The 15,732-nt window shown below is 38.4% G+C and overlaps 1 protein-coding gene across 5 annotated transcripts in view; it reads left to right on the top strand.

The window, feature by feature from the left end:
* The window catches only part of LOC126484554 (cytosolic carboxypeptidase 1-like), a 514,320-nt gene that overhangs the window by 478,429 nt on the left and 20,159 nt on the right, over nucleotides 1–15,732 (top strand). For all 5 annotated transcript variants that reach the window (XM_050108112.1, XM_050108113.1, XM_050108111.1 and 2 more), the window contains exons 21-22: nucleotides 2,283–2,459; nucleotides 11,902–12,026. In XM_050108112.1, coding sequence (XP_049964069.1) covers nucleotides 2,283–2,459; nucleotides 11,902–12,026 — 302 coding nt within the window. The remainder of the gene's footprint in view (nucleotides 1–2,282; nucleotides 2,460–11,901; nucleotides 12,027–15,732) is intronic.

Below are 15,732 nucleotides of genomic sequence, written 5' to 3'. Positions count from 1 at the left end.
AGAATGGAAAGTTACATAGGCAGCTGAAATGAGTGAACACTGTCTGGATAAGTGGGATTTTTGTGTTATTATAGAAACTGAAAATTGTTGCAGAAACCCTAATGCATGTTATGGGACACCATTGCTGGTGAATGATTAGTGAACTGAGTAGCTGCTCAATAGCTGCAGGGATCCAACAGCCAGGCAAAAATAAGGGAACTGCCAGAGAATGCCCTGGAGCAAAAAATTATGAAAAATATTTTTGTAAACTGAGTAGCTGCTCAATAGTGTCAGGCAGCCAAGAGTTGGGTGAGATTAAGGCAGCCACAAAAGAATCTGCAGATGCAAAAAATTGTGAAAAATGTTCAAAAAAAATCTGTTCTGGTCCAATTTGTATGTGACTTGGTGGTGAACTGTGCTGTGCCAAGCAGGATATACTGTTATTTTTTAATGTAACGATTGATTGTGGAGAGTAGCTAGAGATTTAAAATGGCACCTGACTGAATATACTAAGAGAAAATACAGTGGCATAGATTTTTATTTCTGCTGGAAGTGATTTTGTAGTTGGACTCTTGAGTGTTTTTTTCTGCTGAACTGTAGTGATACCATATGACCTGAATCAGAAGATTGCATTCATCAGTTAGTTTTGGATAGAGGATTGATAGTATATTTTGCAAATGACAGTTCATTTATTCTGTGCCAGTGAGTTGCTCTTAGAAAATTATGATTTGACTCAAGATTTGTAATACACATATTTGCCCTGGGCACCAAAATTCTTCCTTCAGTGATGCTTTGAGTTCTGGGAATGTTCATCTCTGTCAACTGCTTCCTTGTCGACTTTGATGGTGAACATAGCAATGGTGCATTTCGGTGTTCACTCACTTCATTATTGTTGTCATACTTCTTGGGTTTTCCTCTGTGCAGTTCGTCTGTCGCATAACCAGTTGCAAAGGCCTTCTTTCCAGTTTCCGAAGATTAGCCTTCCTTGGGGCTGCTTCCTTGAAGTGATTAAAATTTTTTTTCTCTTATTTCTTCATATGTCTAACCCATTATTTTAATGCACTCATGCTCTAAGAAAAAGATATTTTTCAGTGTGACTCTCCTTGTAACTGTGATTATAACACAAATGTTTACAACAGTATCGCCTTGATAACAAAAAGAACATGATCACATGCCATATTTTCGTGGAGTGTCACCTGCATTGTTGTAATTCAAGTGACCTTGACCAGAAGATAGGGTTACTATGGGCAGGAAACATTACTTTTAACCTAGAATACATTTCCAGATCCATGTAACTTGAAACTATACGTTAAGTTACTGGAAAAGTTTTTGAATCTGTCTTCTGGCCCACTCTGTACAGACAGCTATAAGCATGCAGTATGCACATTATGGCTCATTCTCCTGAAGCCTGACACTGCAGACTATTTAAATCCATTTGTACCAGATGTTACAAAACTCGCGCACTTAGGAGGATCACTTGTGTATAAAGTTTCACAATAAACAAAAATAAATAAAAAAAGAATGCACTCAATTCTTTTACTCATAAAAACATATACCACAATATTTTTAAAACCACCTTTAAATGTACTATCATTCATGAAGGTAATACTGACTACACATTCTCACTTGATACTTGTATTTTATTTCCTGCCAATCAGTCATTGACTGTCTTTAATGTTCCACAATATACAGCAAACTCCAGATTATCGTGGTTTGAACTGTACCCTTTTTAGATTATCCGTGCATAGTTCAGTGATTTTTCAAAGAAATACATTGTACCTAGAAAGAATATTTTAGTTTAGAGTACACTTTTGTGTATTGCACAGTAAATAGCAGTTTCCAGTAAAAATGTGTGTTTTGGATTATCTGCATTTTTTGTTTATCCGTACAGTCTTGGGTCCACATTGAAGTAGATAATGTGGAGCTTCATGTACATTCAAATTGGTAAAAGTGTGTGTCAGATATTAGTAAGTTCATATCATTCATTTTTTTCTCTCAGTTACGTGTGAGCAGTAATATTCAGATTTAATTTATTAAAATAAATCACACACCAACAAAAGAGGACAGTTTCCTGATTACTTATGTCAGCATTAATTTTTTGTGTATCTGTTTGCAATATATAGATTTAACTGATACTTGGCTGACAGTAATTAATTCTTAGTAGCACATGGGAATGATGTGTTTATAGTATTGCTATCGAATTTCAGTTGTGCCTTTGTTTGTGTGCAGCATGCTTTGTTGAGTAGTAATCATAGTAACTGGTTTGACAGTAAGTATAAATGGAAATCTCTTCTCCTTCCCAGATGCTCCCAAATTTAATGAAAGACTTGTCACCTGCATTTGCTCTGTCATTGTGCAGTTTTGCTGTTGAGAGGAACAGAGAATCAACTGCAAGGGTTACTGTCTGGAGGCAATTGGGCATTAAACGCAGTTACACAATGGAAAGTAGCTACTGTGGTTGTGATCAAGGAACATATATGGTCAGTACAAAACAACCAAATATCAATTCTAGTCTTAAGTGAAAACTGAATATTTGTCACATTCATGTCTGTGTGTTTGTTTATATATCCAAAGTTCTTTGCTTTTCACTAACATTCTGCCATTTTGCATCTATGGGTGGTCGGTTATCAAGTGTAAAAAGTAATTAATACGGAATATTGTTCCATAAAACTTAAAGCAAACTGCTGGATGATGAAATAAATCTCGGATGAACAGCCTGGTATGAGTGTGCATAGGACACAATATTTCGGCAATCGACCACGTTGCCATCATCAGGTGCGCACTCATACCAGGGTGTTCACCCGAGATTTATTTCGTCATAAAATATGCCTGGAGCAATTGAAGAATCACAAACTGCTGGATGTCTGTAACTTTCTGCCGTGATATTTCAGCATCTAATCTTCTGGTCCTCTTTGGTTGTATGCTGTTTACGCCATACTCAGATCCCCTGTTTAATGCATGGTGTACCCAGTTGTTGCTGTGCATGCTTTGCTTGAGCATATGCACTTTTGCTGCAAGTATCTGTGCAGCAGAAAGTGATGGCCCTGTTGAAAACTCTCCTCATCCATGACAGATCAACTGTGTTTATACAGCAAATTCACAGAATAGCTTCAGCTATGCAGAAAGCAAAGTTTTTCTGACAGGATTCCACGCAGAATCCAATTGTAAATTGTTGTCCCGATTGATAAGAGCCTCAGACTCTTGTATTTCCACTGATTCAGATAATGGAGTTCCAGAAGTTTGAAGTATGGGCCACAATTTTTTTTTTTTGTATTATATTTCATCAAATGACCAGTAAAAATGCAGTGTTTTGCGATAACAGATCTGCTGGGTTGTAGGAGGTGAATATACCACTAGTGGTCCATATTCACTCCCAGCCAGTGCATATCATTTGCCCCTATATGATTTGCTGCACTTGCATGGTATCTTATAAACACATGCCTTGTGCAGCACTAAGTTCTCTTTGACCAATATCAGAAGTGCCAATATTTTTGATGGAGGAAGAATGATCACTTTAACTATTTTTGGAAGTACTTGCATATTTTTCCAGTAACATTTCCCGTACATGGCAGATAGGCTGTCATCTTGAAGACCTCATCCTTTTCTTTGCTCTGTTATTTATATGTTTGTAGTGCTACAGTATTAAGCTGTTGCTTGGTTTCACAATCTGTGTTTTGTTTTTCCCCTCAACATGAAATCCATCACCTCTGTCCTGTTGCTCAAACATATTCCATCTCATAAGTACTCCTGTTCTGAAGGGAAAATCTACAAACAAATCTACAGAACACTCTCAAATTTGCCCTTAGACCACCTGAAAGAATTTTTCCTATTAAATCCCAGGTCTGTTTCTTAAATCTTCATAATGTAAATGTATGACAAGCCTAACACCTAGTCCCAGATCTGCTTTCTTTTTCAGCTCAGTGAGCAGCCTTGTAGGATGTTGATCTGTGTGTCATCTGTGATGAGCTACCAATGACAGACAGAAACCAGCAGCAAGAAATTTAACTAGTGTGTTAACTCAATCACACTTTATTATAATAGTGACAAGTAAATAAAATGTATTCTGTGAACATAAACATATCTTTAACATGCATATTAGGACCAAAATGTACAGTTCTGCTGCTCTTCCGAATCTTCTCCACCGTGGTCTATTTCCAATGGTATAACCAACTGCACAGGCATCCACAAGAGGCTCAATAGATGCCTGAAACCCCCCTCCTGCCGTCCCCCCTCTATTCTCCTCTGAAATAGGAGTGAAGAGTTTTTATTCACTATAGAATTTTATGATAAGTTTAGTGTGCCATCTATGAACTTTAGTTCGTGTGCATTACAGATGGCAGTTATTGCAGAAACAATCAATTTTTAGTTATATCGGGGTTTTTTTCAACACCATTTTTAACTAGAGTGTTAAAACTGCTTAGATTAACCAGTTTCTGAAAATAACTGATTTTTTGGTTTTTATTTTTTTGTTTTGTTTCCTGTAATAAACGTAGAAAGCAAACAAAATATAAAATTTATTAATTCTCTCAGTTTCAAGATACATGCAAACAAAATATTAAGTGAAATAGGCAAATAAAATAAAACTTAGTCTGTCCACTATTTGGTGCTTTTCTCAGAAAGTGATAAGTGGCTGACTACCACAGAAAATCACCAGTATTCTCCTGTTGTTTCTAATTTTTTCAAACTTCTCAAAAATCATGTTGTAATTGAGATTTATACCACTATTTGGACATTACGAATAGTCAGTGTTAAAAGGTGCAAACTGAGGTTGAAGAACTCTATTTTTCATTATAATTTATCTGCTTTCAAGGGCTACAAACAGATAAAGGCATGTTATGTAGACACAGGCAGTAGATCAGCAGCTTTTTATTTTTATTGTAACTAAGTTTTTGCCTTATATTATATCAGAAGTTTATTGTGACTTCTCCCATTTTTAATCTTCTAAAACCAATGGAGCATTGTACTTCATTAATACCACACTTCATTAAATTCCTCCAGACTAGTGATGGTGCCATTCTGTAGTACATCTAATGTCCAATGACAACAGTGAGAAACTGTCATATAGACCAGATGAGGCAAGTCTTCCACTTCGCATGACACACATACCACCTAATAGACCACGCCACATAGTAACAAGTACCAATTCCTACGCCATGTGCTTGTTACTTGTTTCTGTCAGCATTTTTATTAAAATTGCACTGATTGCTTTTTCCCACTTTCTATAATGATCCAATATTTCAAAGCAGTGCAAATTTTATGACTAAAATTACTACTCCTTTAAAAAAAGGTTCCTTTGAAAACAAAAATGTTTTGCACTGCTGCTATGGCTAATTGATATTTCATTTTTTTTACCCAGTTGTTGTTATAACCGAGATCATACAAATACAAAAAAATAACTGTTATTCAAAACTAAAATACCAGTATTGGTTTTAACCAGTATGTTGTTCCCATCCCTGCTGTGCATACTGCAGTGGCAATGCCATCTTTTCCAAGAAGACATGGTCTTGCTCAAAAATAGAACATGCATGGATGAACCATACTACTTGCCTGCCCAAGAGCCATCCCAGAAGTGCTGGTGATGCTTCCCTTTACTTGTCTGCCATGTTGATGTGTGTGAGAGAGGAGCAACGTGACACACAAAGGAACTGTGGATGGATTGTGCACACACTGCAAATGCAATAAGACATCTGACCGCTGCATCCATCAGATGCACATCCAAGAAATACCCAAGTGCTTACACCCATAAGTGTCTGCAGTGGGGAAGGGTGGAAGAGGTGGTCTTCTACTATAAGACAATAACATTCTTCATTAGATGTCTTGGCATACTGCAGGTGACCTCCCAAATGCAATAAACTATCATCTAAATAGGGAATGAAAGCTGTGATCATATTTTGAGCATTTGTTCCCCAGAAAAGAATTCCATAGCTAAAAACTAAGTCTACATATGAATAGTCTGTAACTAAAAGACACTATCTGTTACATAATGATGAGAGGACTTTTAGGGCTGACTGTATAATCATCACTGAAAGAATGTCAATTTTTACATTAGTTCAGAAATCGAACTCTGTTCTGGGCCCAGCCCTTTTGTACAACACTAAAAATAGATCTACCAAAGGAGCTTCAGTGTTAATCAAGTTAGCACAAATGCCAACACTATACACTCTGAATAAGCATAGCATCTGATATTCCTGATATATTTAACAGAAATCACCTTTATGATTCCTAAATGTGTCTGCACTTTTGCCACCAGGTGGTCGATGGCGTTATGGGTACAGTCAGTAGTGCATAAAACAGTAGGAAAACACATAATTTGATAAAAATCATGCTAGGTTTTCCTCACATCATTTTCTTCCATCGGCATTTTGATGAATTCTTTCTTCGGTGAGCCAGTGCAGACCAATACCTTGTAGACAGCTCTGAAAGTTGTTACTACATCTGTTTTAAAGAAATTGCCAACCACCATCGGAAAGATTCCTGCAGCAGAAGATCCTAATCTTAAAAGTAGCATGGGCACTTGAGTCAGTCACTGGTTTCTCGTGGTTGGTTTCAGCAAATCCTTTCTCAACTTTAGTTCTAACTGCTCCATAACATGTAGTCCAAGCAAAACCTCAGCTTAAAAGATTTAACATTTTAAGGCCATTACATGCTGGTTTCCAAGTATCTGTGTTCATACCACTTCAATCAATATTTAGGTCAATAACTTTTGTGTTTGTTGTGCAGCCTATTAATGGTATCATTTTCTCCTCTTCAAACTTGAATTCACACTATTTGTCTTCTTTATGATCACTCTAATGTTCTTACATATGGACCAGTTGCAGACTTCCTTTAGGGTATCATTTGTTTCATATACAGAGAGTTCCTTTGTTTTCTCAGTGACTATAGTACGCTGCCATCATCAAAAAGAATTTTTCACTATGACTGATGCTGTTGAGCAAATGTATTCAAAGAAAAGCAGCACAAATGGTGACATGTTTGTTTGACCCATGGGAGGATCAGAAAATGTTGGAAAACATAGACTTGCAAGTGCTTTGTGATAGTTGCCAACCATCCTGCAAGCCTACTACCGCTATCTACAAGGGTGTGCTGAAATGAAATGCCTCCAGATTTTTTGTGTGAAAACTCTTAAAACTTTTTAGACAAAATAAACATTATCACTATTCTACATCTTTATTCTTCATGTCTACACATTCATTTCTCAACATTGTCATCCTGGCAAAGAACGCTTTTCTCCCAAAGAGAGACCAGTTTGTTGATACCGTCACTGTGGAATGTTTGATTTTCTTGATGGAGCCACACCCTCACATCTGCTCACACTGCTTCACCACTATCGGAGTTAAGGCCTCAAAGGTGTTGTTTAACTTTTGGAAACAGATGAAAATCAGTTGGCACTGTATGGAGAGTGATCAATGACTGTGAAACCAAGACACCCGATAGTTAAAGATATCATCATAGCACTCGTATGTAATCTGGCATTGTCATGCTGAAGGAGAAGCTGCTCCATGTGTGAACAAACTCTCCAAAATTGAAACGTGACTATAGCATACTTTTCTCACACACTGTCATAGTAATGTTACACACCGCCATGTTAAATGCTACAATTTGGAGCCCTCTACCAGCAGGGAGTTGGAAATGTATAGACATGAAAAATAAAGATGTAGAATGTTAATAATAACTGTTTTATTCAAAAAGCTTTAAGAGTTTTCTCATAAAAATTCGGTAGCATTACTTTTCAGCACAGCTTTGTACAAAGTTTTAAGAACCATTACTAAGTGGGAAATCTAGGAATACATTACTGCCTTCCATATATCACTCCCATCAAAAACATGAAGAAAAGATTACATTAATTACAGTTAATCCAGACATATTTAAGTGGTCATTTGTCCTGCACACCACATGCAAATAGAATGGGAAGCAACCCTAACATATGGTATAATGGGAATTACTTCCTGTCATGCACTACACAGTGGTTTTCAGAGTGTGGTTGGGACATGATTAGTACACGAATAAAAAATTTTACACCAAGTGCAGGGCTATGGTGTCATCTGTGATTCAGCTCTTTGGGGACGATTCTTTGCGTAGAGGATAATATAATAGTAGGGTGCAGGGATCAGTTTTGACTGCAACCTGAATTGTATAGTTGAGGCTAATACCAGGCACATCGACATTTCACACTAGTGTGAACAGCATTCTTTGCAATCTTTGAGCGGTATGCTAAGCCCTGGGTGAATTGTTTAGTGGACTGTGTTAATTTAGAGCTTTCTGTATCACTCGGATACGAAGGTATTAACACATGGGTGTGATTGGTGCATTACCTCTAACTTCAGTACATGATATGTATCGTGGTTGAATTATAATGGTTCTGATAAGAGGATACTGGCATGACTAATTACTAAAAGTTTTCAGTCTGACCAAAGCAGTGTCTATACTAACCTTGTGTTTTGCAGTGCATTCCCTAATCCTCTGTACTGTAAATTCCTCTAAAGAGCCTCAGCTCTTCCACCAAAATATCAAGTGCCTCAGTAATGAAAAAGGTGAACTTTAGTATCCACACAGATGGAATGTCAGCAAATGTATTTTGCATACCAGAACATGACATGGAACTCATTGAAACTGAACAAATACTTTTGGATGGATACTATTGCGTAACAAATTAAGAAGAAACTGGAATGGCTATACATGCGAGAAATGGAGTGAAGCACAAGCCCTTCAACAGAAATGTTGTGTTGAAAAGCTTTCTTGAATGCTGTGCCACAATAGTGGGCCAGGAAACACACGAGCCAGTTGTTCTGACATCTTACAGATCACCAACAGGAAATGTCTCATGCTTCATAGAGCAGACAGTTTTTAACCAGATTTTTCAGCCTTAACTGGTGATTTTTTGGTACTTATTTGGATTATTTGCCGTACTAGACTTCCATATGAGGATTACAGAACATAGTGCAACACCCAAAGGCAATTTTGTTTTACACCCAACTACTCTCTGTGGTTGACTCTAACTGAAGGGTTCGGTAAGTTACAGTATTGCAGCTTACTTTTGCAGCAATAACATGGGAAAAGAAGGAGCTGTTGTGTGGATTAAGACAGAACATAAGTTCAAAAACATTGAGACAAGTAGATTTTGTAGTGATCAGTACACGGAAGTGTGTGCTTGTGAATTTATGCTGAAAAACAGTTCACTTTTAATTGTAACTGTATATAGATCAACACTGGAAAATTTTGTACTATTTATGAGGAATATAGATTCCTTACTGTGCTATCTGTTGAACAGCAGCAGGCAGTTAATGGTTAATGCTGACTTCAGTGTAGGTTTTCTAAGGGATTCTAATAGGAAAAATGAGAGCTGGAAATCTTATTCGGACCCTACAATTTCATCTCAGTAGTAACTTTCCAGCACAGATGGATAAAGACAGTAGAACCCTAATTCATAATGTTTTCTTTGATGACGTTCAGAGCAAGAATATACCTGTTTATCCAGTGACAAATGCACTGTTTGATCATGATGCACATTAGTTAGGATAAATAACAGCACGCCTTACAATTTGATACTCCTCAGTGGAAATCAGTTAGAATAATCAATGACTCTAGGACAACTGTTTTTAAGAACAGCTTACAGGAGATGACATAGGATGTAATTTATAATGAATCTAATGCTAACATGAAATTTAAGCAATTCCATGATAAATTCATATCATTATTTGAGAACAGCTTTCTGCATAAGCTAATCAGAATGGACACTAAACAGCCATGTAAAAAAACGTGGCTCTCTAGAGGGATTAAAGTATCTTGTAGAAGCAAAAAGGGAAATGTATCTTTTGGCAAGAACAAGAAAGGGTCCTGCAGTAGTTGCACACTACAAAAACTACTCAAAATTGCTAATAAATGTTATTAAAAATCAAGGAATGTGCACATAATGTCAGAAATCAATACTTCTGACAACAAACTTTAGGCTATATGGAATGTAGTGAAACGAGAGACAGGACAGCCAGCCATAGAAATAGAACAAGACAACATCACTAATGAAATGAATGGAAGGGCTGTAAATCATGATTCACAGGTAGCAAATGCATTAAATAATTATTTCTTAAATATAGTACAAAGCAGAGGGACAAACAGTTCAAGAGCAAAATCGCAGCAGTATTTTGAAAATGTATCTTTCATAGAGTTCAGTCATATGAATGTATCGCTACTTCTCCTTCTGAAATTAAGAAAAGCATACATACTCTCAAAAATAAAAGCTCATCTGGTTGTGATGGTGTTTCCAATAGAGTATTAAAAATTTGTTCCCCTGTAATAAGCCAAGTCTTATCTGAAATACTTAATGCATCACTAACTCAAGGCAATATGCCGTTGTTAAACCCCTCTTTTAGAAAGGTGATAAGAGAGATGTCAATAACTGCTGACATCATTCTCCAGAATTTTTGAGATGATGGTATATTCTAGAGTAATATCTCACCACAGTTTGGGTTTCAGAAGGTTTGTTCTACTGAGAATACCATTTACATGTCCACTCAGCAGATTTTACAAGCATTAAAAGTATAATAGAGCTGGTTGGTATTTACTGTGACCTCTCTAAGGCATTTGACTGTGTGAATCACAGTATTCTCCTAGATAAATTAAAGTTTTATAGGACTGATGGTGTAGCCAACCAATGGATAATGTTAAAGAAAGTTTTACTTAGTAATTCAAACAATATAGTCCAGGGACATAATTCTGACTGGGCAGAAATCAATGGAGTTCCCCAAGGTTCAGTCTTAGATCCTCTATTGTTCCTCATTAATTCCTCATTATTTCTTTTTGCAGATGACACTAGTATTGTAATCAATCCAAATATAGATACAGAAACAGAAGAAATGGTAAACGAAGTTCTTGTTAGTAACATTGAGTGGATTACTGTGAATAGACTCACCCTCAGTTTTTAAAAGACACAGCATATTCCATTGTGCACATCTAGAGGTACTGCACCAATAATAAATATAATGCACACTGAGGAAATAATAAATAGGGTGGAAACCTCAAAATTCTTGGGGTCTGTATGGATGGGAAAAACATGCTTTGCAACTCCTAAAACCACATAGCTCAGCCACTTCTGCATGTAGAATCACTGTAAATCTTGGGGAGAGACAAATCAGTAAACTGACATATTTTCATTCAGTAATGTCCAATGGAATAATGTTCTGGGATAACTAATCTTTAAGAACAAAAGTCTTCATTGCACAAGAATGTGCTTTAAGAATAATGTGTAGTGCTCACCCACAATCATCTTGCAGACATCTCTCAAAGGATGTGGGGCACTCTGACTATGGCTGCAACTATATTTATTCCCTCACGAAGTTTGTTGTAAATAATCCAATACAGTTCAAAAGGAATGATGAGGTACATAATTACAGTGCCAGAAGCAAAAATAACATTTATTACTCCATATTAAGGTTGTTTTTGGCACCAAAATGGGCGCATAACGCTGCAACAAAAATTTTTGATCATTTACCGAGTGATATAAAATGTCTGGCAAAAAGCAAAGTAAAATTTGATAACAAACTCAGTGAGTTTCTCCTTTACAACTCCTATTCCATAGAAGAATTTCTATTACTGTAATGTGTAGTAGGTTGTGGGTGGGAATTACTAACTGTAATCTTTTTTTTTTTTTTTCTTTTTATATAGTTACAAACTTTAGAAGCGTTCAGAATGTAACTTTATATACAAATTAATTTGCAATGTGAATGTAAAATGACTCGTCCTACATAATTATGATCTATTGTGCAAAATGATCCATGGAATATGTAACAAACTAACCAACCAACTAATGTAAAGCCACTAATCAATGGTTTCCAAAATGCATAGATGAATAGATGTCTTTCATTGTTCTGATATCTCTTACTGCAAACACAATGTCAGTGGTATACAACAAATGCTTGTTCTTTCTAGGGTTATCATCTTGACATTCTTCACCTAAAAGAAATTGGTGCCAACTTTTGTGAGGCATTGGCTTGCTTGAAAGAAGAATCACAGTGGCAGACAGAACTCCTTGAAACTAATAAGCAAGGTGGCAGGTAACAAAATTTTATAACATACAGTCCAAAAAAGTTTATTTAAATAATGGAAAATCCAGAATGGAATGTAACAATATAATGAAAACAATAGGGACTACTCACCGTATGTAGGAAATGCTGAGTCACAGAAAGGCACAAGACAAAGACTGTTGGAAAATTATCTTTCAGCCAACAAGACCTTTGTCGAAAACAGACAACATACACATACACACACACTCGTGCAAACACAACTCACACACACATGATAACTGTCTCTGGCAGCTGGAGCCAGACTGGCTCCAGCTACCAGAGACTATGGTTGTGTGTGCATGAGTTGCATTTGTGTGTGTGTGTGTGTGTGTGTGTGTGTGTGTGTGTGTGATGTCTATTTTTTACAAAGGCCTTGTTGGCTGAAAGCTAACTTTCTGACAGTTCTTTTGTTGTGCCTTTCTGCAACTCAGCATCTCCGTTATATGGTGAGTAGCAACTAGCCTTTTCATTAAAAAAATTATTTCTCTTTTGTAATATTATTTCAGTTTAGCTACACTCTTATCTTTTTATCATTGCTTAATTTTTAATGCAAACAAACACAGTGAATTGGAGATTTGGAAAATACACTCCTGGAAATTGAAATAAGAACACCGTGAATTCATTGTCCCAGGAAGGGGAAACTTTACTGACACATTCCTGGGGTCAGATACATCACATGATCACACTGACAGAACCACAGGCACATAGACACAGGCAACAGAGCATGCACAATGTCGGCACTAGTACAGTGTATATCCACCTTTCGCAGCAATGCAGGCTGCTATTCTCCCATGGAGACGATCGTAGAGATGCTGGATGTAGTCCTGTGGAACGGCTTGCCATGCCATTTCCACCTGGCGCCTCAGTTGGACCAGCGTTCGTGCTGGATGTGCAGACCGCGTGAGACGACGCTTCATCCAGTCCCAAACATGCTCAATGGGGGACAGATCCGGAGATCTTGCTGGCCAGGGTAGTTGACTTACACCTTCTAGAGCACGTTGGGTGGCACGGGATACATGCGGACGTGCATTGTCCTGTTGGAACAGCAAGTTCCCTTGCCGGTCTAGGAATGGTAGAACGATGGGTTCGATGACGGTTTGGATGTACCGTGCACTATTCAGTGTCCCCTCGACGATCACCAGTGGTGTACGGCCAGTGTAGGAGATCGCTCCCCACACCATGATGCCGGGTGTTGGCCCTGTGTGCCTCGGTCGTATGCAGTCCTGATTGTGGCGCTCACCTGCACGGCGCCAAACACGCATACGACCATCATTGGCACCAAGGCAGAAGCGACTCTCATCGCTGAAGACGACACGTCTCCATTCGTCCCTCCATTCACGCCTGTCGCGACACCACTGGAGGCGGGCTGCACGATGTTGGGGCGTGAGCGGAAGACGGCCTAACGGTGTGCGGGACCGTAGCCCAGCTTCATGGAGACGGTTGCGAATGGTCCTCGCCGATACCCCAGGAGCAACAGTGTCCCTAATTTGCTGGGAAGTGGCGGTGCGGTCCCCTACGGCACTGCGTAGGATCCTACGGTCTTGGCGTGCATCCGTGCGTCGCTGCGGTCCGGTCCCAGGTCGACGGGCACGTGCACCTTCCGCCGACCACTGGCGACAACATCGATGTACTGTGGAGACCTCACGCCCCACGTGTTGAGCAATTCGGCAGTACGTCCACCTGGCCTCCCGCATGCCCACTATACGCCCTCGCTCAAAGTCCGTCAACTGCACATACGGTTCACGTCCACGCTGTCGCGGCATGCTACCAGTGTTAAAGACTGCGATGGAGCTCCGTATGCCACGGCAAACTGGCTGACACTGACGGCGGCGGTGCACAAATGCTGCGCAGCTAGCGCCATTCGACGGCCAAGACCGCGGTTCCTGGTGTGTCCTCTGTGCCGTGCGTTGATCATTGCTTGTACAGCCCTCTCGCAGTGTCCGGAGCAAGTATGGTGGGTCTGACACACCGGTGTCAATGTGTTCTTTTTTCCATTTCCAGGAGTGTATTACTATGTACAAGCTTCAGTATTGTAAAGAAGTTTTAAAATATACATATTATCTCAAGTATGACTTTTATATTTTGATAAGCTACTAAATAAAAGCAAAACAGGTCAAAAATTCAAATGTGATAAAATAATAAACTGACAGAAAAGATATGTATCATTCACTCCTCAGAGAACTGAGAAGGCCAAGTTAGGAAATGTTCCAAAGGAAGTGCACGTCACTCAGACCCCAACATGAGAGGGACCCACCTGCTTTGGGGACAGGGAGGCAAAGAGGCATTCTTCAGGAGGCAAAATATATATGTTCTGTGTGGCATTTGGAATTAGTAACTCCTCCTTTGGGAAGGAGAGAGGGATAGGTTGAGAAGGTTAGCAAATGCCTCTTTGCTTCTCCTCATCCGCAAAACAGGTGAGGTCCCTCCCATTCTGAGGTCTGAGTGATCTACTTTCCATGTTAACCTTCCCAACCTAGCTTCCTCTCTTCCCCAAAGGAGGAACTACTAGTTATGACTGCCACATAGTACAGATATTTCACCTCCTGTAGGTTATTACTGACCAGGAATTATGTCACATAATTTTCCTTTCAGTATTATTCACTCCTGTAGTCGTAAATCATCATGTCTGTAAATGTCGTGAAGAAATTAATCATTATTGTTACACTGCCGTCTCCTAACTCTGGTCCCAAGATGTGGAATTGTTTGCAAGTAATGCATTGCAACATTTACAGTTAGGACAAAATATACATTCTTAACAGTCTTACAAGAACATTGGTGAGACAGATACAGAACTAGGCTCACGTATGCAGTAAAAATGAAGTCTGAGAACAAGACTGCTACACTTTTTACTTACTTACACATTACTTAAACAACACACAACTGTCTACTGCTTTCAGTTCATCAGATAACCACAGTATCTGGATGTTTCTGGTCTTCTTCCAGTGGTAGTAACAAAAAGTAGACTTTAGTTTTTTAAAAAAGAGAAAAAACTCTTCCTCTTCTTACAAATCATGACTCTCAGATGTACAAGTCATTTTTTCATTCACACATGATGATTTGTCACTCCCATCCTGATGGAGAGCTCCAGAGACATGGGATAAGTCAAGTTATGCAACAGGCAGAAGTAACTGCTGTGGACTGCTTCTGTAAAGAGTGCTATTAACAAATTATAGCTAGCTAGCACTGACTTGCTCAAATTGATAATTATGATAATTATCTCTAGGTTATGAGAAAAACAGCTGCTTTGATCAAAAGCCACTGCTCTTCCTCCTGTAATATTCAGCAGCTGTTTTTATCTAACACTTTAAAAAAAATCAGTTAACCTTTTCACAGGTCACAAACTGATCGCAGTATACTAGCATAATCACGTATCAGAGGTGTTGATAATGTTTGTTCTGTATAACGGACACTTTGTATACTGTTTATATACATACCAGAAGCCGCTTTTAGTATATCTAGTTGAACATGTTTCTGTAGGAAGTTCTTGGAACTGCAATAATTTCTATTACACACTATAGGACATGGGAAATTTTGACTTGAAATATGTTATCATGTTTATTTCTACATCACCTACAGCAAGAAGCATTTGCTGGCAACTACAGATTTCATTAGTTGGTTCAGCAGTTCTGTGGTACTTTCTTTCCAACTGAAATTATAATCAAATCATAATCCCAAGAACTTGACACTTTCAGCCTCT

This window comes from Schistocerca serialis, chromosome 6 (assembly GCF_023864345.2).
Source record: "Schistocerca serialis cubense isolate TAMUIC-IGC-003099 chromosome 6, iqSchSeri2.2, whole genome shotgun sequence".
Lineage (NCBI taxonomy): Eukaryota > Metazoa > Arthropoda > Insecta > Orthoptera > Acrididae > Schistocerca > Schistocerca serialis.
Note: the sequence above shows the minus strand (reverse complement) of the source record. Positions and strands in the feature narration are given on the sequence as shown.